Below are 26684 nucleotides of genomic sequence, written 5' to 3'. Positions count from 1 at the left end.
AAATACAGTTAAAGAAAAAAGAAACCAAAAGAAAAAACAGCCACAAGAAAAGGCGCCAACCCACTATTGGTCACTGATTGATAATTGGAATGGAAATTGGGAAGAGAAATTTAAGCATGTGCATAAGTATAATCGTAAAATATATTCCCACCTAGAATAAATAGGATGATTCATAGGATAACATCAATATAATAAAAAGGTTGTAAGAGCTGAAATTGTGAACAGATAACTCACTTCACCAGGGAGGTCTTTTGTGGGATAAGCTCAAGATACCCACAAACTCAACCTCCCTCGCCTGGATCGCTTGTAGTATTTTAGGAAGAACGGCAGTCCCACAGTTGACACTTCTGGCAAATTCCTTTATTGATATCGCAGGTAGGCTCAACGCGTTTCGGGGGTGTTACCTCATACCCCCTTCATCAGGAGAAAATTACAATTTGTATATAAAAAATAATAATAAAATTATGAAATCCATAATTTGATTTTTTTTTAATATACAAATTGTGATTGCTTCTTATAGTGGATAGTGGGGACCCATCGTAATCGAGGAAGAAATGTGGCGGGAAAAAAAATCCTGAATGATCGTGATTGGCAATCACTTAAACGTTTGGTGAAATAAAATCGAAGAAAAACAACAGTAGAACTCAGGGCTATGTTTAATAGTGAAAGTAAGACCATTTCCACACGCACAATGCAAAGGGAACTCAAGGGATTGGGACTGAACAGCTGTGTAGCCGTAAGAAAACCACTAATCAGTGAGGCAAACCATAAAAAAAGGCTTCAATTTGCTAGGGAGCATAAAGATTGGACTCTGTAGCAATGGAAGAAGGTCATGTGGTCTGATGAGTCCAGATTTACCCTGTTCCAGAGTGATGGGCGTATCAGGGTAAGAAGAGAGGCAGATGAAGTGATGCACCCATCATGGCTAGTGCCTACTGTACAAGCCTGTGGGGGCAGTGCTAGGATCTGGGGTTGCTGCAGTTGGTCAGGTCTAGCTTCATATTAGGGGTGCGCTCTCCAGAGGTCCAAGGTTTCTTCCCCTACTATACTCCATCAGGTATTGATCTGTTATCTGCTGTTATTAGGCTTTATATGGGCCTCATTATGCAATTGGCTTTCTATGCTATTATTTTTGTTACCCTTCTTTGGCTGTTGTAACTTCTGTGGTTCTTGCCTGCATTGTTTTACCTGGATCATTGTAACATACTCCCTCTTCTGGCTTGCTGAGGAGGTCTTTAGGTCTTCTCATACATGTTGCTGCTAAGCCATAAGGAGTGGTTTTCAGGGGGTATTGTTACCTTGTGCACCTACTGGTGAGCTGCTGATTCGCAAGCACTAACTGCATTGCTGCTATTCAATATCCATACAATAATTTATTTATATGTTGTCCTTTATGATGTCATCTAATAACATTTATTATCATCATATATGTGTGTTTCTGTTTTTGGTAATATCAGGTCTAGCTTCAGCAACAGTATGTGCTCCAAGAATGAGGTCAGCTGACTACCTGAACATACTGAATGACCAGGTTATTCCATCAATGGATTTTTTTTCCCCCTGATGGCACGGGCATATTCCAAGATGACAATGCTAGGATTCATCGGGCTCAAATTGTGAAAGAGTGGTTCAGGGAGCATGAGACATCATTTTCACACATGGATTGGCCACCACAGTGTCCAGACCTTAACCCCATTGAGAATCTTTGGGATGTGCTGGAGAAGGCTTTGCGCAGCTGTCAGACTCTACCATCATCAATGCAAGATCTTGGTGAAAAATTAATGCAACACTGGATGGAAATAAATCTTGTGACGTTGCAGAAGCTTATCGAAACAATGCCACAGCGAATGTGTGCCTTAATCAAAGCTAAAGGCGGTCCAACAAAATATTTTTGGTGGCAACTTTTTTTTTTGAGACGGGCAGTGTATTTCTCTTCCCAATTATCGATCAGTGTTCAATAGTGGGTTGGCGCCTTTTCTTGTGGCTGTTTTTTCTTTTGGTTTCTTTTTTATTTTAAGGTCTGCTATTACAGCTAGATTCCATTGAACTCAATATGGCTGAAAAAAAAAAAACACTACCTAGCTGGTGTGTGTATATATATATATATTCTGTTTGTTTTATACTTGTTTTATTGTCCTGATGAAGGGGGTAATTCACCCCCGAAACGCATAGACGTATTAAAGCCATTTTAACTACACGCTTCATCTATATGGTACCCTTGGCAGTGCCTGCAGAAGAGGTTCATCCGTTTTTTATCCGGCACAAGTTTTATTTCCACTCTAGCTCCCGTACGTATTTGGGCGCAGGCAGGAACCCAAGCTGCAGCCAAGCACCCGTCCGCTGGTCGGGATATACACCAGCAAGAGCCTATACAGCTGTTGTAACTATCTCACAACAACCTCTGGTAAGCAAATTTTATACGCATATACATCAATATTGTCAGCAGTACCACACATTGCTGGCACATGGGGGGGGGGGGGGGGGGGGGCTGTTATTGCTGGCACATGGGGAGGGGGGGCTGTTATTGCTGGCACATATGGGGGGGGGGGGCTGTTATTGCTGGCACATATGGGGGGGGCTTGCTCTTAATGCTGGCACATGATTGGGGGGGTTGCTCTTAATGCTGGCACATGATTGGGGGGGTTGCTCTTAATGCTGGCACATGATTGGGGGGGTTGCTCTTAATGCTGGCACATGATTGGGGGGGTTGCTCTTAATGCTGGCACATGATTGGGGGGGTTGCTCTTAATGCTGGCACATGATTGGGGGGGTTGCTCTTAATGCTGGCACATGATTGGGGGGGTTGCTCTTAATGCTGGCACATGATTGGGGGGGTTGCTCTTAATGCTGGCACATGATTGGGGGGGTTGCTCTTATTGCTGGCACATGATTGGGGGGGTTGCTCTTATTGCTGGCACATGATTGGGGGGGTTGCTCTTGTTACTGGCACACAGGGATGGACTGGGACAATAAAGTGGCCCTGGACTTCAGCCAGACCGGCCCACTTTATTTTTCCCAAACACACTAAAAAAAAAACATGTGAATGGCACTGTAATGGAGGGGATCTGTGGATGGCACTGTTATGGAGGGGATCTGTGGATGGCACTGTTATGGAGGGGATCTGTGGATGGCACTGTTATGGAGGGGATCTGTGGATGGCACTGTTATGGAGGGGATCTGTGGATGGCACTGTTATGGAGGGGATCTGTGGATGGCACTGTTATGGAGGGGATCTGTGGATGGCACTGTTATGGAGGGGATCTGTGGATGGCACTGTTATGGAGGGGATCTGTGGATGGCACTGTTATGGAGGGGATCTGTGGATGGCACTGTTATGGAGGGGGATCTGTGGATGACACATACCGTATATAGCATCTTATGCTATGTGTCATCCACAGATCCCCCTCCATAAGTGTCATCCACAGATCCCCCTCCATAACAGTGTCATCCACAGATCCCCCTCCATAACAGTGTCATCCACAGATCCCCCTCCATAACAGTGCCATCCACAGATCCCCCCCATAAGTGTCATCCACAGACCCCCCCCCCCCCATAAGTGTCATCCACATGACAGACCCCCCCCCCCATAACAGTGCCATCCACGGATCCCCCTCCCTATAACAGTGCCGTCATCCATAGATCCCCCTCCCCGCCACTCACATCTCACAGTAGTATACATTAATAAATCGGTATCCGATCCGGCTGCAGTGCAGGCTGCAGACAGTAACTTTAATTTTAACACAGGCAGCGCTCATCTCATCTCTTTAGTCTTTACTACAGTACCTTACAGGCTTACATTCATTCAGCTCCCGCCTCCAGCCTGAGCCTCCAGTAACAAGTGCGGGCGGCAGCGCTCACTCACTGACGTCACGCGCCTGCGCCGCCTAGTGGGAGGAGCAGGCGTGTGACATCAGTGAGTGAGCGCCGCGCCGCCGCCCCCACACTGCCCTGCTGTTACTGGAGCTTTACCCCCCTGCCCCTGATGGCGGCCCTGGCCCTGGCCGGCCCATAATTCGATCGGCCCACCGGGATTCTCCCGGTACTCCCGATGGCCAGTCCATCGCTGCTGGCACATGATTGGGGGCACTATAGGGGCATCTACTGAGGCCACAAAGAAGGGGTATTTTATATGGGCGCTCTGTACAGTACAATTTTATACTAGGACACATTATGGTGGGTACTATGGGGAAGGGGGGAGAGGAGTACTATGGGGTCATCTACAGGGGGCACTAAGAAAGAAGTATTTTATACTTGCAAATTATGGGGGACACTGAGGGCATCTACTGGAGCATTTTATACTGGTACATTATGGGGGGCACTAGGAGGAAGGAGGGTGTGGAGCACTTTGTGGGTATTTACTGGGGGCACTATATAGGGGTATTTTATACTGCACATTATGGGGGCACTATGGGGACATTAGCTCACCTGGGGGGATTACAAGGGGGTATTTTTTGCACATTATAAGAATTATTTCTACTGGGGGGCATTATGGTGGGCTTTATTACTCCCCCATGGTATGACCCCCTAGTATCAGCACCAGCCTCTCCCTGCTCTGCTATCCCTCTGCCCCTTCTCCAAATTCTTATTATGAAATCTTTCTCATTAGGATAAAACACAACATCAGCTCCGCCGAGCCCCCGGCCAAAGTGTTGAAGTGGTGTCCGAGATCCCCAAGGGCCAAGCCAAGTAATTGTAAGTTTTCATGTGAAATATGTTTATGTTATACACATATAGCCTACACTGTGCCACACAAAATACAGTATACCGCTACACTGTGTAGTCTGTTCTATAAGCACCATTGTTTTGTGGCGGCGGACAGAAAATAATCTGGAAGTGCCCCTCCAGAGACCAGGCTCTGGATCCGCCACTGGATCAATGTTTGGCGCCAAAGGAAAGGTTTGCAGATGGGACATCAGAAGCAAGTGTGGAAAGCTCAAAAGCCACATCCCACTATATATATTTTTTTAAACTCACCATCTTTTACTTAGAGGAAAAAAAAGTTTAGAAAAAATAAAAAAACACACACACACACACACACACCTGAATACTACAAGCTTTCAAAACATTCAGTTTAAAAATGTCCCAATAAATCCAAGCCCTTTACTGATCATTTAGTCTCTGACGTATGTTTCGAGATTTCACATTTTCTAGCTTCCTTTTCTTGAACACGGAGACTCCAGCTGCTGAGTCACCAAGGGATGTGATGGTTTTTTCTTTAAACTTCACTTTTGGCTCTTGCTCCACATCAGGTACAGAGACAGTGGGGTCATCATATTCCACATGCGGTAGCTCCAAATCCACATTCTCACTATAGGGAAAGAAATATTCTCCAGTGAAAACTATTAAGAAATTACGTTCAGAAAATCAGAAATTCATAATTATTTTTTTTATATACACAGGAAGTTTTAGAAAAGTCCATGAACGTGTGGTTTGGAAGGACACGTGATAATATATATCCCTTATCTTGCATTATCTGAAGAGCTGCAGGTCTAAAATAAGGAAATCTAATTCCCTGCGGCTACCTCCAGAGCCAATGGATAACGGGACTACAGAAAGTATCTCCAAATCAGGGAATAGCGTAGCATTGTACTTAAAGGGTTGTCCAGGAGAAGAAAAATCTGGCAGCTTTCTTACTAAAAGAGCACCATAGGTTGTGTGGTATTGCAGCTGAGCTCCATTGAAGTGAATGGGGCAGAGTTGCAATACAACGCACACAACCTAATCATCATCATTACTAATAGACAACTGTGGTGCTGTTTTTGGAAGAAAGCAGCCATGTTTTTCTTATCCTAGACCACCCCTTTAAATGTACGCATTGTGTGTCCTGCCTTTAGGTAAGCGTGAAATAGGCTTGTTGGAATGCCATCCATGTTGTACTTTAAAAGTTTTTCCCACCATAAGAATTTATTGGCTATCTGCAGGCTAGGATATAAGTATCTGAGTGCCGGGGATCCAACCCATCAATGACAACAATGGGGTCTCAAAGATCCAAGAAGGAATGGAGACAGGATCATGAGTATGAGCTACCTCTCCATTCAACTCAAAGACTACCGAAGAGATGACAAGTAGTGCTGGATGTCTCCAGCAGTCCCATAGAGTTGACTGGATGAGTAGCACACATGCACAACCATCTCTCCATTCATTCCAGGACCCCATTATTGTGATCGGTGGAATAGACAATAAGTCCTTATGGAGGGACACCCCCTTTAACACTACAGGACACTGTATTTTCTTCATCATTACTTACTATGGGTCTTCCTCTTCTTGAACAGTCGCCCATGCTCCATATGGATTAGCCTTAGTTGGTTTGCGAGCGGCAGGCTGTGGGGTAGGGGTAGGGGTAGGATCTTTTTTTTCCTCCTCCGCTTCCTCTTGTTGTTTGCTTTCAGGTTCAGATACCTCATCGCTGTCTGATTTGGTCTCCTTTTTAGTCTGTAACAGGCAAAATGATGATATGAAAATATCTAATCACAACAATTCCGCATAAAATTTACTTTTTGCATTAACCCCTTCAGGACCGGGCTCATTTTCACCTTAAGGACCAGGCCATTTTTTGGAAATCTGACCAGTGTCACTTTAAGTGCTAATAACTTTAAAACGCTTTGACTTATCCAGGCTATTTTGACTTATCCAGGCCATTCTGAGATTGTTTTTTCGTCACATATTGTACTTTATGACACTGGTAAAATGAAGTAAAAGAAATTTTTTTTTTTGCACAAAAAAAAAAACCTAATTTACCAAAAATTTGGAAAAATTTGCAAATTTCAAAGTTTCAGTTTCTCTACTTCTGTAATACATAGTAATACCCCAAAAAATTGTGATGACTTTACATTCCCCATATGTCTACTTCATGCTTGAATTATTTTGGGAATGATATTTTATTTTTTGGGGATGTTATAAGGCTTAGAAGTTTAGAAGCAAATCTTGAAATTTTTCCGAAATTTACAAAAACTAAATTTTTCTAGGGACCAGTTCAGGTCTGAAGTCACTTTGCGAGGCTTACATAATAGAAACCACCCAAAAATGACCCCATCTAAGAAACTACACCCCTCAAGGTATTCAAAACTGATTTTGCATACATTGTTAACCCTTTAGGTGTTGCACAAGAGTTATTGGCAAATGGGGAGGAAATTTGAGAATTTCATTTTTTTGTCTAATTTTTCATTTTAACCCATTTTTTCCACTAACAAAGCAAGGGTTAACAGCCAAACAAGACTGTATCTTTATTGCCCTGACTCTGCCGTTTACAGAAACACCCAATATGTGGCCGTAAACTACTGTACGGCCACACAGCGGGGCGTAGAGTGAAAGGTGCGCCGTTTGGTTTTTGGAAGGCTGATTTTTATGGACTGGTTTATTTACACCATGTCCCATTTGAAGCCCCCTGATGCACCCCTAGAGTAGAAACTCCCTAAAAGTGACCCCATCTAAGAAACTACACCCCTCAAGGTATTCAAAACTGATTTTACAAACTTTGTTAACCCTTTAGGTGTTGCACAAGATTTAATGGAAAATAGAGACACAATTTCAAAATTTCACATTTTTGGCAGCTTTTCCATTTTAATATTTTTTTTCCAGTTACAAAGCAAGGGTTAACAGCCAAACAAAACTCATTATTTATGGCCCTGATTCTGTAGTTTACAGAAGCACCCCATATGTGGTCGTAAACCGCTGTACGGGCACACGGCAGGGCGCAGAAGGAAAGGAATGCCATACGGTTTTTGGAAGGCAGGTTTTGCTGGACTGTTTTTTTTGACACCATGTCCCATTTGAAGCCCCCCTGATGCACCCCTAGAGTAGAAACTCCCTAAAAGTGACGCCATCTAAGAAACTACACCCCTCAAGGTATTCAAAACTGATTTTACAAACGTTGTTAACCCTTTAGGTGTTCCACAAGAATAAATGGAAAATAGAGATTAAATTTCAAAATTTCACTTTTTCGGCAGATTTCCCATTTTAATATTTTTTTTCCAGTAACAAAGCAAGGGTTAACAGCCAAACAAAACTCTTTTTTTATGGCCCTGATTCTGTAGTTTACAGAAACACCCCATATGTGGTCGTAAACTGCTGTACGGGCACACGGCAGGGCGCAGAAGGAAAGGAACACCATATGGTTTCTGGAAGGCAGATTTTGCTGGATTGTTTTTAGACACCATGTCCCATTTAAAGCCCCCTTATTCACCCCTAGGTTAGAAACTCCAAAAAAGTGGCCCCATTTTGGAAACTACGGGATAAGGTGGCAGTTTTGTTGGAACTATTTTAGGGTACATATGATTTTTGGTTGCTCTATATTACACTTTTTTGTGAGGCAAAGTAACAAAAAATAGAAATTCTGAAATTTCATCTCCATTTGCCATTAACTCTTGTGGAACACTTAAAGGGTTAACAAAGTTTGTAAAATCAGTTTTGAATACCTTGAGGGGTGTAGTTTCCAAAATGGGGTCATTTTTTGGAGTTTATACTCTAGGGGTGCATCGGGGGGGCTTCAAATGGGACATGGTGTCAAAAAACCAGTCCAGCAAAAACTGCCTTCCAAAAACCATATGGCGCTCCTTTCCTTCTGCGCCCTGCCGTGTGGCCATACAGCAGTTTACGACCACATATGGGGCATTTCTATAAACTAAAGAATCAGGGCAATAAATATTGAGTTTTGTTTGGCTGTTAACCCTTGCTTTGTTATGGGAAAAAATGAATTAAAATGGAAAATTTGCCAAAAAATAGCTGTTTTGGCACTGTTTTTATTTTTTATTATTTACAACGTTCATCTGACAGGTTAGATCATGTGCTATTTTTATAGAGCAGGTTCTTACGGACGTGACGATACCTAATATGTATACTTTTTTATTTATTTAGGTTTTACACAATAATATCATTTTTGACACAAAAAAAAAAACATGTTTTAGTGTCTCCATAGTCTGAGAGCCATAGTTTTTTCAGTTTTTTTGGCGATTGTCTCAGGTTGGGTATCATTTTTGCGGGATGAGATGACGGTTAGATTGGTACTATTTTGGGGTGCATATGACTTTTTGATCGCTTGCTATTACACTTTTTGTGATGTAAGGTAACAAAAAAATAGCTTTTTTGACACCGTTTTTAATTTAATTTTTTTTACAGTGTTCACCTGAGGGGTTAGGTCATGTGGTATTTTTATAGATCAGGTTCTTACGGACATGGCAATACCTAATATGTCTACCTTTTTATAATTTATCAGGGTTTTACACAATAATATTTTTGAAACAAAAAAAAAAATCATGTTTTAGTATCTCCATAGTCTGAGACGCATAGTTTTTTTATTTTTTGGGCCATTGTCTCATGTAAGGGCTCATTTTTTGCGGGATGAGGTGACGGTTTGATTGGTACTTTTTTGGCGTACATGCGACTTTTTTGATCACTTTTATTACCTTTTTTGGGAAGTAAGGTGGGCAAAATTTCAATTTCCTCATAGTTTTTATTTTTTTATGGTGTTCACCGTGCGGGGAAAGTAACATGACCGTTTTATAGATCAGGTCGTTACGGACGTGGCGATACCCAATATGTGTAGTGTATTTTATTTTTTTTATTTTTATTCAGTGATAAGTGTTTTTTTGAAACTTTACTTTTTTCACTTTTTTTCACTTTTTTTTTGACCCTGACCCACTTGGTTCTTGAAGATCCAGTGGGTCTGATGTCTGTATAATACAGTACAGAACAATATATTTTGTACTGTACTGTATTTTACTTACACTGAACAGATCTATGCTTTTAGCACAGATCTGTTCAGCACCATGGACAGCAGGACGCCTGAGAGGCGTCCTGTTGCCATGGGAACCTTCCCCGTCTGCTCAGTACTGGTCAGAACTGCGCAGACGGGGGAAGGGTAAGCACAGGGCTGAGGGGGGCTGCAAAGGCACAGCAGCCCCCCGATGGAAGAGGGAGGGAGCTCCCTGCGCTGTTAACCTTTTCCATACAGCGGTCCGTACGGACCGCTGTATGGAAAGGGTTAAACGGCTGACATCGCATCGCAGATGTCAGCCGTTTATACCAGGGTGCCAGCAATGTGCTGGCACCCTGGTATACCCACTAGACACCAACGATCATTCAAGGGGAGGCGGGCGGGGGATCGCGATCCCGCCTGCCGCACCGCCCGCCTCCCGCACCTTACCGCACCTCCGCACCGCCTGCGACACCCCCCCTGCACCACCCGCCCACATAATATCATTCAGGGGTGCAGGGGGGGTGAAAAAGCTTTATTTTAGACATACTAAAGTTTCTGATCCCCGCGGTCAGGGACCGCGGGGATCAGAAACTGCAGAAAGCGCTACAAACCGCAGGTCTGAATTGACCTGCGGTTTGCAGCGATCGCCGACATGGGGGGGGGGGGGGGGGTCACAGGACCCCCCTCGGCATTGACCCAAGGTGCCCGGTTGTGTGTGACAGCCGGGATCTCAGCGCTGTCACCATGTCTGCAGACATGGTGACAGTTTATGCCATGACGTGTATACTCATCATGGAGCGCTAAGTAGCAGTGCGCCATGACGAGTATACTCGTCATAGGTCGGGAATATTTTCACACTATCTCCTTCTCTGATCGCTTCCCTGACAGGAATTGGGGCGATCAGAGAAGGAGAAGCACATAGTCCCTCCCTAACCCCCCCTTACCTGCCCTGATGCGCTGCGATTGGTCCCTCTGCAGTAATGGACCAATCACAGCGATCGCGGGCGGGTCAGAGCGCCTATACAGTGCCTGCCGGCTTCTCTGGTTGCCTAGCAACCCCAGCTTCACTGAAGCTTCAGCGCTTCGCTCCCTGCGCTGACAGTGAAAGCCGATCACGTACATGCACGTGGGGATGCGGTGAGGCACCACATTCCCCCACGTACATGTACGTGATGTTGCGTGAAGGGGTTAAGGTGAAATAGATTAATACTACATAAATGATACGAAATTGTATTTTACAGTTTTTATACTGATCTACAATAGCCGTCAAATTATATTCAAATTATATTCAAGCGGTAAGGAAATAAATAAGAACATGGACCCAATGTGTGGATTGCAAAACTGGATCAATGAAAGTCTCCACAGGAAGGTCTGCGTAGTGGAGGTACTGTCTGAAGGAAAACGGATTACAGCAGAATACCTACCTAATGACAGGTTTGTCAGGCAAGTAATGATCTTCAAATGCGCAGTGGCATTATGATAACAGTGACCCCCGGGGCCATACTGGGGGGCAAGAAAACATGCCTACCACCATCATCAGCCTGGACGTGGAACCTACTTATGGGTAAGTATAGGTTGAGATCATTGCATGCTGATGCAACACCATTAAAGTGGACCTGTCACCATGATATGCTGCCCCATTTAAAGGGCAGCATGTTAAAAGGACAGGTTTGCACCCTGCAGTCCTGTTGGCCCACTGTTGGCTTGTGAATGAGAGAAACATCATAATGAAGTGGAATTGTGTTTACCCTTACCTCAAAATTGATTTTAGGTGTCTGTGCAACTGTAGGAGTCTGTGTGGTATCTTCTGATGGCTGGGACTCCTCAGAAGTCGAGTCCGTAGTTCCTTCTGGGTTTGCAGCCTCTTGCTCTTTTGCTGCAGGGACGTCTGTAACATCTGAGGAATCTTTCTTATCATCCCCAGGGGGAGGGGGCAGATTGTTATCAAAGTCATCTGGTTTGTCCCATCTGGATTCTGTTGAGATGAAACCTATGTAAGTGACAGCAAATATCAAATAACAGCCAGGCTGGGGTAACAACAAGGAGCCCTTACCTCCAGTCTCAGAATTGTAGTAATAGGTGTAACCCTCTTCTGAGACTCCTTCTACCCATCCAGATTTGCCCTCCTTCTAATAAAATATATTGAATGAAAGAGAAAAAAAATATAAAAATCAGATGACAATGTGTAGTACATGGCTATTCCTAACTTACAGCTTGCACCACAATAGCTTATAGATTACAATTTAGAAATTGCTTATTCAAGAGGTTGTCTTATGAAAACCTCCCCCATCCATATGCCCCTCCTCTGATGAGACAACCCCTTTAATTAAAGCTAGTCATTCAACATTCAATTGTGGAAGGTACATCCTGCCAATGTCACTTCTACTGACATCCGGACGCCAGGTGATGGGAAGAGAGTCCAACTATTTAGATTTTAACCATCAGATCCTTTGTAGATGAGACTCCTGAATGGGGGACACTCCTCTATTCACTTACAATTTCCTAATGGAGCAGTTGAAAATGATGTTTTAATCCATTATAGGGGTTGTCTCATCATAAAGTCTGATGGCCGATAAGCAATCAAAGTCAGATCAGTGTAGGATTCGGTGTAGGTCTTGTTCCTGTCCTAGCGATATGCCACCAATGTCCAAGATGAGAAAACCTTTTTAACAATTCAGTTATTACCTTGTCATTCTTCTCCTTAAATCCCTCTGGCTCCTCCCACTGAGATTCTGAAAAAAGGGATAAAAAGGGATGTAATGTTTTTTCCTGAACTAATAGAAATAAAAGAAAACTAAAATATCTGGACATTGAGTAATGAATTACTACTTGTATCAAAAGTGAAAGTTTCTTTCATCATCATCTTAAGGGATGAGCGAATTTCATATTTTGAAATTAGTTTTCGGTTCGTGTTGTGGTATTTACTAAATTGGGTTATGGATTCCGTTACCACAGACCATAACAGAAGGCCTTTAGAGGCACTCCGTCCTAATAAGAGGTCTATGGCCTGCATAACTGATTTGTCCGGTTTCCGTTATGCAGAAGAGGACTCCAGCATAGCGGAAACCGGACGGATCCATTATGCAGGCCACAGACTTCTATTATGAAGGAATGAACAACGGAATGCCTCTAAAGGCATTCGGTTATGGTCCATGGTAACGGAATCCATAACGCAATTTAGTAAATACCACAACACGAACCGAAAACGAATTTCAAAAATACGAAATTCGCTCATCCCTAATCATCATCATTACTAATAGACTTAGTAACACAGCAGTAACCATTATTCTGGAAAAACTACTTAAAAGGGGGGAATACTCATATTTACTATAAATATATTAAGTTACATCTGATTCTTAACTAAAATACAGTAAAGCAGTTTCATGATCCAAAACAAACTGGGCTCGGGGGCAGCTGTGGATCCCATCTAAAAGTTACCAAATAAAATGACTACAGGTGAGCGAGTCTCCTGGAGAATGTGAATTGCATAATACTCCTTTGGAAAAGTTGGTACATAAAAATACACACAAATACCTCCTGTCAATAAATTGTAGAAATATGGGTACCCTTCTGGAGAGCGCGATTTCGTCCACTGCCTTTTAGCGTGGTATTTTTCTATGGCGTCTAATTCCATCCTCTTCTGCTCATCACGTGCCCTCCTCTCTTCAATGCTTGGACCTACCGGGGCCACAGAAGCTGAAAGGAAAGACAAAAGGATTTACAGTGGTTGTCCCAAGATCACCAGGGCTCCCACCGCTTGGGACCCATTGATCACAAAAATAGTGGTCTCGTATCGGTGGTTAGATTCAGGCAGATATTGAGCATGCACGCATCTGCTCCATTCAAAAGCTATGAGATTGATGGAGACAGACAAGTTCCAAGCTCAGCTATCTTCTAACCCAATCCTGCAGACTGACTGGAGGAGCACAGCGGTGGGACACCTATCAGCCATTTGTCCCCTATCCTGTGAAGAGCTGAGGGCCAATCCTGTGGGGACACCTTTAAGGTCTGGTATGTTGGATGCAAGAGTGATGAGCTCCTTTTTAGAACTCGATTCGAAAGGCTTCTTATTAATGCAGCCATGTGCACAAGCCCTTTCATTTTACCTGTTTGTGTTCCTTCAAGTCTCTTTATATCTTCTTCATAAGCCTTTAGGGCAGCTTCTTCCATTGCAGCAAACTCCTTTGACTTTTTTTCATCTTCTTTGGCCTTGGCCACACTTTTTTTCTTAATCTAAGACAGAATGGACGTTTAGTACCACAGCAGATAGTCTGTAGTAGACAAAGTGCTGCCATCACTACTGAAGTCATTTAACATTGTTGGACTAAAGGGCCTATACATATTATTGCCAGCCGAACCCGCAAGACCAACGGACAATCTAATACATATAGGGAGCTCTCGTCCGACAGATGATGATGAGAAGAAAGAGTGGACGTGTTGGATTGTTCTCCAGAGAGATAAGATGCCACCAGATGTGTCTGGCAGCAGTCTTCTACACTCTCCCCGCTGAAAACACATATGACCAGGCCAAATGTGGGGGGATCCGGATAGATAGCTCAGCTGACAGCTACTGGAGGCCTATGGCACCTTTACTCTTCTAGATTATTTATTTCTATTTTTTAAAAGGGAAACTCTTGATTTGTGGTGAGACAAGGCCTTTGACCGAAAGTTGTCCACTGCGTCTAATGTGGATGGGAGCCTCCCCACTATCCCATGACCACAGATGTGAAGAAGAAGCTGTCAGGGACCTCTCCTCAGTATGAATTATTGTGGAGGAGTTGGGAGAAATAGCCAGACAAGCATTCATCTGACAGCTCGCTCATTTGTTTGGCCTGCTTTAATTGCACGACTGACGAGTTATCAAAATGATCGTGCAAGGAATACACGAGTGGAGAGCATTATAGATTTTGGAGGCCTATTTTTCTATTGCTGGTTCTATGGCACCTTGCTGCCAGTACAGATATTGTACAGAAGGCCTCAAAATAAAGGGAAAGTAGACCCCCTCCCCGACCACCCACCCTTCTTTGTAAAAGAGATATATTTATTAAGATTGCAGGAAATGCAATGCAGGAAAATTATTTATTTTGTGTTTTATGACAATGGATTAAAAAATTTAGAAAATTTGTGACATTTAAGCTACTAATTTAATGTCGTGTGATATTGTCTGAAGTCATTTTTAATACAGAGGCCAGGGTTTGGTGGACACTGTGGACAATAATATCTGGTGTCTCTTCGAATTCCATGCTTTGCACAAACCCTGCACCTCTTCTGTGGGTCGGGTTTGCTGCCGGTATGAGGTCAGGGAAATGACTTTCGCTCAGTCTACTGACAAACTCGGACCCAGAGCTCACAGGGATATCATCTGTTGGTTACAGCTGTGATGGTATAAAGAACCCCGATTTCCAGATTCTTCATAGACCACATAGGAACTGTATACTGCTAATGCAGCAGATACACAGACACCAGTGCTTGGGTTTCCATAGGACCAGGTATAGTTTTAGCATTTGGTCGTTAAATTCTACAGCCCCTTGTACTTATTATATTCAGTGACACAGTTTGAGCGTGTCTTCAACTAAGAGGTCCTGGGTCTACAGAATTCTCATGAATTGTGCAGAGTAAGAAAACATTTCTCTTATCTCTATTTCACAGCCAGCCAGTCTGAGCTGGACGGAGACGCCGATTCTCCTCTCTTTAGAAAGTGACTGTGGGAAGCTCCCCTTTTTAAGAACTTGTTCCCCCAGGACCCTGTACCCCTCTCATACAGTGGAATACTTGTACAGTAGTTGTGCCATACAGATGATGCCTTGTCTCAGTAGTGGATTCATTACAATTTTCCCATTCATATGCATATAGGATGGGCAATCACGAGGACACAACTTGCTGTCTTTTCCTTCATGCACTTTATAAGTATAACGGGCACCACTTTCGCACAACTTATACATCTTGACACCGTATCTAGAACGTTAATTTGGACTGTACTGTTTAAATGACCGTCGGCCAGTGAAATGGATTAAGAACCCATCAACTGTGACATTTTTCTTGGCGGTATACATTTCTCTAAAGTTCCCATTAAGATAGGAGATAAGCGGCTTCAGTTTCAAAAGTCCATCTTGCCCAGTTGGATTGTCTCTTTGACAAAGGGAACTATCATTGAAATTTAAACATCTTATCAAAATTTGGTAATGTGACCTGGTCATCCCAGATGTAAGGAAAGGCATACGATGTATGGGATGTGTAGACCAGTAGGATGTCAGCTCAGCTTTTTTGGCGATTTCATGTTGAACGTTAGGGCAAGGATTTTTTTTTCCTTCCATTTCTGGCACATTTGTTGGCTTCCAAAATTTGGGTTTTGCGTAAGATTATTTGGGATTGTTTGTCAAATATTCTTGGGCATATAAATTCGTTTGATATACTACTCCCTCTAAAACTTCCTTGGTAATGAAAAGTTTTAAAAATTCAAGTGGGGAAAATGTTTCTATTTGCACATTAATGCCATTTTGTACTGTAAATGGTGGAATGTTTGGCATATTACCTGAGGGGGACCATACTACATTTATTGGTTCAGACAGGGCAGATTGTGTTTGATGCCAACTGTGGACCTCAGCACTGGTAGTTCTATGCCCAGGGTCACCCCTCTGTTCACCACTGCTGCAACTAGCACTTTGTGCCACGTGGCTTGTAGACGGCCTTGGCACATCACTGCTGCTACTCGACATGCATTCCTTGTCACTGGCAACTAAACTCTGCTGCCTTCTCTCGATTTGTTGTGGTAGGTTAGTGTCACAATCAGAGCCACCAGAGCTTGCAATTAATGTGCCGCTGCCTTCAACGAGTTCATACTCAGAGATGGACTCTTCCACACTGCAAAGAAAGGCATATGCCTCTTCAGCAGTGAAATGTCTGTGCGCCATTTTATCTTATACAAAAGATCAAAAATGTATTCAAACATATACGTAGAATTAGGTGTCTGAGCTTAAGTACGATTTTCGAAGGAAAAGAACACCTATATGTATACGAAACACACAAAAGATCGCTATTCTAACTAGGTCAAAGTAACCTAACCTCTCTTTTTTTTGAAAGAAGAAATACATGCAGATATGCTCTCAAAAGACCACAAGGTATACTTTTAAAAAGAATGAAAATACGTATGTGTATACACATCGAAAAAAGGTATAGACGGTTATGTAATGTACGCAAAAGACCGCTATACATGACCAATACTAAACCATATTTTAAGAAAGAAAATACCCAAGTCCCAAACAAAAGACTGCTATACTATTACCAAAAGTAACACTCTTTTTTTTTTTAATCACAAAACAAAGATGTGTACGCACACAAAAAAATGTATATGTGGTTATATGATGTAAATAAAAGACCACTAAACACTAATAATACTAAAGGATATTTAACAAAAGATGAATATTTGTGTATATTGCGCACACAAAAGACCACTTATACTAATTAAAAATAAAAGGTGTATGTTTATTTTACACACAGTCAGGGCAGGAAGTGGTTAATTTACTGAGAAAGCAGGAACAGTGTCCCTGCTGTGTGTCTGAGGTGACATTTTTTCGCCAGCACAGTCTCTTTCACACCAAGAACTAAAACAATGTTAGCAGAAAGAGCTGCTGATGACATTTTATAATCTTGATCGATGTGACAGGCTGATCAGAAGCCCGGGACCCACTTAAACTAGTCACTGGGGTCTTCACTGTGACCGCAGCTGTATAGAAACGGCGTGGTCACATCGATGTGCAGTGCCAGGGAGCTCCAGCAGATTGTAACGTAACCTAATGCTTCTATACATCAGGTTACAGTTAAAGGGGCTGTCTCGTCTCAGACAATGGCAGCATATCGATATGATATACCCCCGTTGTCTTATAGGTGCGTGTCCCACCACTGGGACCCGCACCTATATCGGGAACGGAGCCCCGTACAGTAGTTGCTGGAGGACTTCGGTTCGGCAACCACCAAGCGCTCTCCCCATAGAAGTGAAAGGGAGAGCACTGCGCATGACCGGCCACCACTCCCATTCACTTCTATTGTCCCAACGGGAATAACAGAGCCAGCGCTCGGCCATTTTCGGCAGCCCCAAAGAAAATGAATGGAGGGCGGCTGCGCATGTGCAGTACACCCTCCACCATTTTCGGGGCTCCGTTCTCCATATAGGTGCGGGTTCCAGCGTTGGGACCCGCACCTATAAGACAATAGGGGCATATTCTAGCGATATTCCCCCATTGTCCGAAATGAGACAACCCCTTTAACAGCAGATCGCTCCCTCTAGGAACCCTTAGTACATCATAAACGAGTGACTGAAACACATCTAGAGAAGTTATTTCTTGACTGTATTCCAAGATTAAGCAGTTTACCTCACTGATCTTCTTAATAACATTTTCTTTGTGGTTCTTTCCCCTCTCATGGAATTCAACACTCTACAAAACAAAAGAACGAACATGTAAGTCATTTAAAGGGTTTTTCGGGTAAATTTAGGATAGGTCATCAATATCACATCCCCTTGACCAGCTATTTTCTGTGTGCTGGCACCAGATCACCACCGCACCATACCTTCAGTAGTAGTTACTGCAGCGCTGATCGAGGTCTGATATTGAGGACCTATCCAGATATTAAATGGCGAGAAGAGCCCTTTACGAAATATAAAACTTACCAGTTTCTATGTCCGTCTGAGAGGAAACAGAGTGTAAAATGCTCTGAAGACTGAATTATCATTTCATAATGCAAAAATGCTTATTACAGGTATTATGATAACAGAATATGAGCAAGCTAATAACCAAGAAAGCTGGAAGCGTACCGTGTACAACGCGGGAATAATAATCGTTATTAACCTTACTATATGGGGTCCTTCTCTCCCTCTACACGGGTGCCACATAGTCCTATCGGTAAAAGCAGTGGGATTCAGTAATAAACCTGATGAGGTGGTCCAAACCACAGCTCTCGGTCATCATTGGAAATATCATAACTAGTGTTGAGCGAACTTGTGTTTTTAGTTCGGCGTCTAAAGTTCGGGTTATCGAAGAATCGCGTTATGGATTCTAAATTCCGTTATGGTCCGTGGTAGCGGATTCTTCGATAACCCGAACCTGAACTTTAGACGCCGAACTTAAAACACAAGTTCGCTCAACACTAATCATAAGGGCTTCATTTTAGTAAAGTCTCATAAAGCACACGGTTTTAGAGGGGGACATCTGCCCATCTTGCTGTAGTGTATTTAGAAGGCAGATTCCATTATGGTTTTCAGCATTTCAGAAAGGATTAAAGGGCTTTTCTCACCATATACATTTATCAACTACCCACAGGATCACTCATGGCGAGCAATCAGGGCAAAATGGGTTTGGTGGGGGCATCCCTAACAATAAAGGCATACCGGCTTATTGTCCGCAATCCAGCACTTGCAATAGGTGCAGAACTTCTTAGGCTGCGATTTCCAGTAGTCAGCCCTGCAAAGACAAGACACGGGTGAATGCACAATCATATGTGCGCACATTTCTGACTCTGTTATATTGATTTACATACATTTTTGCTCACAAGCACAGTGGACCTATCCTTCTGATACAGAACTGCATTAGATATGAGAGATCCACTCTATTCCCTTCAGACAACTGTACCACAAAGGGTAAACTGAGATCCTGCAACATGTCCGCCCTCATGCGGAGTGTCTGCACATTCTTTATGCAGAATATGGATTTATTTCCATCTCATCCACCTTGCTGCTACTGTAAAAGCGTGGATTTTCCGCCCACAATTCTCCAGTGTCGATGTCCCTTGTGGTTTTCCGACACCGCAGTCTTTTATGGCAAATGTCAGCAAGGGACGCCAATCGCTTACCTTTGCAGTGAAATCCCCTCTGCAGATTTTGCTGCATTTACCTATCAGATTTGACCCTACGTATTGCAAAGTGTGGTAATTGCAATGGATAAATTGATCCGGAATTTCTTACGCAGCGCGTGGATGAGGAGATTTCTCAGAATCTCCAGTTTACGCCCTTGTGGCTGTACCTGACGTGAGACTAACCACACATCTGGTGCCACCTCCATTCCACCAATCATCTCTATGGCATACTTTGGGGAACACCCCTTATCGTTTCCATGGTAACAAGTCATCCCATGACTGCTAATCCAGTGAAGATGACTTACATGCTGGTTTTCTTCAACTAACGTTCTCCTGCAAAAATAAGAATGAAAAGATGAAATACAACAGCTGAAAATGCCTCTGACCTAGTAAAGCTATGGCAGGGGGCGGAGCTACAACAGGTGAAAGGTCACAGCACAAGGCAGCTACTGTCAACTTTGGAAAACAGAGACTGAATTGACAGGTATTGGTTAACCCTTTTACATTTTTGCGTTTTCGTTTTTCACTCCCCGCCTTCCCATAGTCCTAACCTTTTTATTTTTCCGTTCACATAGCCTTATGAGGGCTTATTTTTTGCTGGACAAGTTGCACTTTCTAATGGCGCCATTTACGGTTGCATACCATGTAGTAGGAAGCGGGAAAAAATTTCCAAATGGGGTAGAATTGGGAAAAAATGCTATTTAGATAAAGGCTTTTATTTTTTTTACACTGTACACTATGCGGTAAAATTGACCTGTTATCTTCATTCCCCAGGTATGTACGGTTACAACGATACCACACTTGTATAATTTTTCTAGCGTTTTAATACTGAAAAAAGAATTAAAACTACGGTTGTCCCGATACCACTTTTTTAGGACCGAGTACAAGTACCGATACTTTTTTTCAAGTAGTCACCGATACCGAATACCGATACTTTTTTTAAATGTCATGTGACCGTTTTGGGGGATCTGTGGATCTGTGGATGACGCACTGTCATGTGGGGGATCTGTGGATGGCACTGTTATGGGGGACCTGTGGATGGCACTGTTATGGGGGACCTGTGGATGGCACTGTTATGGGGGACCTGTGGATGGCACTGTTATGGGGGACCTGTGGATGGCACTGTTATGGGGGATCTGTGGATGGCACTGTTATGGGGGATCTGTGGATGGCACTGTTATGGGGGATCTGTGGATGGCGCTGTTATGGGGGATCTGTGGATGGCGCTGTTATGGGGGATCTGTGGATGGCGCTGTTATGGGGGATCTGTGGATGGCGCTGTTATGGGGGATCTGTGGATGGCGCTGTTATGGGGGATCTGTGGATGGCGCTGTTATGGGGGATCTGTGGATGGCGCTGTTATGGGGGATCTGTGGATGGCGCTGTTATGGGGGATCTGTGGATGGCGCTGTTATGGGGGATCTGTGGATGGCGCTGTTATGGGGGATCTGTGGATGGCGCTGTTATGGGGGATCTGTGGATGGCACTGTTATGGGGGATCTGTGGATGGCACTGTTATGGGGGATCTGTGGATGGCACTGTTATGGGGGATCTGTGGATGGCACTGTTATGGGGGATCTGTGGATGGCGCTGTTATGGGGGATCTGTGGATGGCACTGTTATGGGGGATCTGTGGATGGCACTGTTATGGGGGATCTGTGGATGGCACTGTTATGGGGGATCTGTGGATGGCACTGTTATGGGGGATCTGTGGATGGCACTGTTATGGGGGATCTGTGGATGGCACTGTTATGGGGGATCTGTGGATGGCACTGTTATGGGGGATCTGTGGATGGCGCTGTTATGGGGGATCTGTGGATGGCGCTGTTATGGGGGATCTGTGGATGGCACTGTTATGGGGATCTGTGGATGGCACTGTTATGGGGATCTGTGGATGGCACTGTTATGGGGATCTGTGGATGGCACTGTTATGGGGGATCTGTGGGTGGCACTGTTATGGGGGATCTGTGGGTGGCACTGTTATGGGGGATCTGTGGATGGCACTGTTATGGGGGATCTGTGGATGGCACTGTTATGGGGGATCTGTGGATGGCACTGTTATGGGGGATCTGTGGATGGCACTGTTATGGGGGATCTGTGGATGGCACTGTTATGGGGGATCTGTGGATGGCACTGTTATGGGGGATCTGTGGATGGCGCTGTTATGGGGATCTGTGGATGGCACTGTTATGGGGGATCTGTGGATGGCACTGTTATGGGGATCTGTGGGTGGCACTGTTATGGGGATCTGTGGGTGGCACTGTTATGGGGGATCTGTGGATGGCACTGTTATGGGGGATCTGTGGATGGCACTGTTATGGGGGATCTGTGGATGGCACTGTTATGGGGGATCTGTGGATGGCACTGTTATGGGGGATCTGTGGATGGCACTGTTATGGGGGATCTGTGGATGGCACTGTTATGGGGGATCTGTGGATGGCGCTGTTATGGGGATCTGTGGATGGCGCTGTTATGGGGATCTGTGGATGGCGCTGTTATGGGGGATCTGTGGATGGCACTGTTATGGGGATCTGTGGATGGCACTGTTATGGGGATCTGTGGATGGCACTGTTATGGGGATCTGTGGATGGCACTGTTATGGGGGATCTGTGGATGGCACTGTTATGGGGGATCTGTGGATGGCACTGTTATGGGGATTTGTGGATGGCACTGTTATGGGGATCTGTGGATGGTACTGCTATGGGGTGGGATATCTGTGGATGGCATTGTTATGGGGTGGGGGGATCTGAGGATGGCATTGTTATTTCTTTGGTGGGGGATCTGTGGATGGTGCTGTTATAGGGGATCTGTGGATGGAACTGTTATGGGGAGGATCTGTGGATGACACTGCTATATGTCATCCACAGATCCCCCTCATAACAGTGTCCCCCAATACACCGGGCCCCGCCGCTCACCGAAGTATTTATAAACGTGAATCCTTATCCTGTTATTAAGTTGAACTAACGCTGCTTTCTCCCATGTTCCCCTGTATCCCCCTGTATCCCCACAGCACTTACTTAAGCTTCCATAGCAGGCAGAGCGGACGGCACCAGTAACGTCACTCACTGACGTCGCGCGTCTGCTCCGCCTGCTTCATTCATAAAGTGGGCGGAGCAGGCGCTCTACGTCAGTGAGTGACGTTACTGCTGCCGTCTGCTCTGCCTGCTATTGAAGCTTACAGGGGGATACAGGGGAACAGGGGAACATGGGAGAGGGCAGCGTCAGTTCAACTTAATAACAGGATAAGGATTCACGTTTATAAATACTTTGGTGAGCGGCGGGGCCCGGTGTAAGAGTACAGTGACTGCACCGGGCCCCGCCCCTAGTTACGGACTCCAGCCCCTCCTCTCTCCAGATGCTGCATCTTTGCCGGGCCGCAAAAATATTCATTGCGGGCCGCATGACACCCATGCAGTAAGTAATACCCAGTCACATACCAGCAATAATTATCGTTGCCGGCTCTCTCCACCCCTTCTCAGCTGCCGTTCACTGCCCCCTCTATGCACCGCTCACCAGCCCGCTTGATGTAAAAAAAAAAAAAAAAGTATTCTATTTATGTATCGGGGCGGGGTATCGGCGGCTGAGTACCGCCGAGAAAACTCGGAATCGGTCCCGATACCGATACTAGTATCGGTATCGGGACAACCCTAATTAAAACCTTTAAAAGGAAAAAGAAAAACTTTTTTTACAACCATATTCTGACCCCTAGAACTTTTTTGTAGTTATGTGTACGGGGCTGTGTGAGGGCTAATTTTTTCGGGACGATCTGTTCTTTTCAGTGATACCAATTTGAAGTGTGTGCGACTTTTTGATCACTTTATAAAAACATTATTGGGTAGTTGAAGTGACAAAAAATCTCCAAATTGGCAGTTTTTTTTTTTCCATTACGCCATTTGCTGTATGCCATTAATATTGTTATATTTTAATTGTATGGGAATTTTTATATTTAAGTATTTTTATTTTAAGGAAAGGGGGGTGATTTGAATTTTTCTTTTTTTTTTTTAAGTCACCTTGGGTGACAATAACTGTCAATCATTAGATTGCCCATTGTCTTCATTGATGGCTATATAGCCATCATTGAAGACTTCATTTGCACTATACCAATACAATGCTGCCACCTAGTGGCCTGTATTGGTATAGTCATCTAATAGGCTCTGAAGCCTGCTTGATGCTTCAGCCTATTAAAGCAGTGTAACAGGTTACCTGATCTCAGCCGGAGAACGCTGTTACCGGAGCGGAAGTGCGCGACTTCCACTTCCAGACTGCGTAGATGCTGTGGTCCCATTTGACCACGGCATCTGAAAGGCAAAATGAATGCAATCAGCCTTCTGGCTGATCGCATTCATGTGCGGCGGGTCTCTGTTTTTTAAACTAGTAGAAACCCGGCGGCTATGGCTCCCGCTGCGGACGCCATGTTTGGGGACCGGCCCTCCGTCGTACATGTACGAGTACCGGATCCGGCATTAAGTGTTCCGGCTTTCCAGTCTGCACATGCGCAGACCTATAAAAATGCAAAACAAAAAATTAATACTGGATCCGTTTTTCCAGAGAGACAGATCCGGTATTTCAATGCATTTGTCAGACGGATCCGCATCCGGATCCGTCTGACAAATGCCATTAGTTTGCGTCCGGATTGCCGGATCCGGCAGGCAGTTCTGGGCCTGGCGACGGAACTGCCTGCTGGAATCCTCTGCCGCAAGTGTGAAAGTACCCTTAACTTCTCTACATGATAAATGCCATTTGCTTAAGTGAGACAACCCCTTTACGGTCCTTGTAGACAAATTGATTATCAGGCCAGTTATTGGGGATGAGCATTTGAATATAGACTCATTTCCAATAACCGGCCTGTGATCTCCTGATGAATGAGGGTAGGTTCACATGTGTTCAGAAATCTGGTAGCCTGATCCGGCAGAGGTAACAGGCTACCAGATTTCACTGTATTCAACATAGATATCCCCGTTCACCACCGGACCCCCATTCACTATAATGCAGATATGGAATCCAGTCTCTTTCTGGCATAATGACAGTTTTCTGCTGGATGTAGGACTTTTTTGTCTGACCAAAAGCCAGCACTGCGCCAGAACGCAGCGGGATCCCATTATAGTCAATTGGGAATCCGCTGTTTACTGGAATCTGGCTATGCCGGATACAGTGAAATCCTCTGCCGGATCAGTATTCCAGATTTCTGAACGCACATGTGAACTTTCCCTAAGCAAACACTCGCTCATTGGGGGATCACGTTGTTCGGCTTGCAACAAAAATCATTGTATCTGGGCAGCAAATCGTCCAGGGATGTGCTGTCCAGAAACAATGGCTCTGTATGGGGATGAATGATCACAGACATGGTAGAAATCATTCATCCCCATACAGAGGAAAGGATCACTACATGTAAATGCAGCTCTCACCTCCTTATGGGAAGGTTTGGTTACTTCCCTATAACTGCCTGTAATGAGGAGGACCACAGGCTTCATCTATAGGACAGCGACTGCGCCCTCTGCAGGGACTGCTTGTGTCTACAGAAAAGTGACAAGACTTAGATCATTGGAACTATGACCCCCATCATCAGCCTGCCACTCACATATCAATAGACACCAGCAGACCTTCACACTAGCGGCAGGCTCTTCACCCTGTCGGATCCCTCCTGCTGCTCCGTCCCCATTGACTATAATGGGGACGGGGTCGGAGCTCCGGCGCAGCACGGCAGTGCACGGCGAGAGGCCGCCGGATTCACACTAGCGTTTTTCTTTTCCGGCGCTGAGTTCCGTCCTAGGGGCTCAAATCCAGAAAAGAACTGATCATAATCCGTTCAGGATGCATCAGGATGTCTTCAGTTCAGTCTTTTTGACTGATCAGGCTTTTCAGAAAACCGTAGCATGTTGTATTTTTACCTCCGGCCAAAAATCCGGAACACTTTGACTGAACACCGGATCCGGCCTTTTTCCCATTGACTTGCATTAACGCCAGATCCGGCGCCGTGTGTTCCGTCAAACCGGATCCGGCTTTTGCATGTTAAACTCGAAAAATGTGAAAAAATGTTAAAGTCCATAAATGGCGGATCCGTTTTTTCCAATGCATTTTTTCATTCTGATCAAAATCCTGATCAGGATTCAAATGTAATCCATTTGCACATGTTTTTCCGGATCCGGCGGGCAGTTCCGGTGTCGGAATTGAACGCCGGATTAAAACAACGCTAGTGTGAAAGTGCATGTCCGACTTTTTAGTCCGGCGGCCTCTCACCACGCCGGAGATCCGCCCCCATTATAGTCAGTCCGGCGGCACGGCAAAATAGCAGCAGGACGGATCCGGCAGGGTGAACAGCCTGTCGGATCCGTCCTGCCGCTAGTGTGAACGCACCCTTACAAGAAGTCACTATTACTACTCCAACCCTCTCCTGACAACATGCTCGGTGCTGTAGTTTCACGCACCCTTACAAGAAGTCACTATTACTACTCCAACCCTCTCCTGACAACATGCTCGGTGCTGTAGTTTCACGCACCCTTACAAGAAGTCACTACTACTACTCCAACCCTCTCCTGACAACATGCTCGGTGCTGTAGTTTCACGCACCCTTACAAGAAGTCACTATTACTACTCCAACCCTCTCCTGACAACATGCTCGGTGCTGTAGTTTCACGCACCCTTACAAGAAGTCACTACTACTACTCCAACCCTCTCCTGACAACATGCTCGGTGCTGTAGTTTCACGCACCCTTACAAGAAGTCACTACTACTACTCCAACCCTCTCCTGACAACATGCTCGGTGCTGTAGTTTCACGCACCCTTACAAGAAGTCACTACTACTACTCCAACCCTCTCCTGACAACATGCTCGGTGCTGTAGTTTCACGCACCCTTACAAGAAGTCACTACTACTACTCCAACCCTCTCCTAACAACATGCTCGGTGCTGTAGTTTCAAAAGGCTGCAAACGACGGACTTGCTGTGAGACGTAAAGCAGCTGAGTGAGAAAGCTAGGAGAAGACCACTTACCCGGAGCCTAGTCACAAACACATCTCTGCAGTGCAGCAGCCGATAAGCAGAGGCTAGAATGGAGTTGTTAGAAGGAGGTCTGTGACGTCACCGGTCACATGCTCCTTCATGGTCACATGACCACACGTGGGACATAGTTTGTCTGAACCTCCTCCCC

The 26684-nt window shown here is 44.7% G+C and overlaps 1 protein-coding gene across 1 annotated transcript; it reads right to left on the bottom strand.

Annotated features, from left to right (window-relative positions):
* Window positions 1-4956: 4956 nt before the first annotated feature.
* Window positions 4957-26652, bottom strand: WBP4 (WW domain binding protein 4). The gene is made up of 11 exons (XM_040425398.1): window positions 26528-26652; window positions 19843-19870; window positions 19074-19146; window positions 18061-18123; window positions 13798-13924; window positions 13226-13387; window positions 12377-12423; window positions 11745-11820; window positions 11446-11666; window positions 6245-6429; window positions 4957-5305 (listed from the first exon to the last, which is right to left on the bottom strand). Coding segments are annotated over exons 2-11 (1164 nt in total). The 5' UTR covers window positions 19845-19870; window positions 26528-26652; the 3' UTR covers window positions 4957-5097.
* Window positions 26653-26684: the final 32 nt, after the last annotated feature.

The sequence above is a fragment of the Bufo bufo genome, chromosome 3, assembly GCF_905171765.1.
Source record: "Bufo bufo chromosome 3, aBufBuf1.1, whole genome shotgun sequence".
Lineage (NCBI taxonomy): Eukaryota > Metazoa > Chordata > Amphibia > Anura > Bufonidae > Bufo > Bufo bufo.
This window is presented reverse-complemented; position numbering and strand designations above follow the sequence as displayed.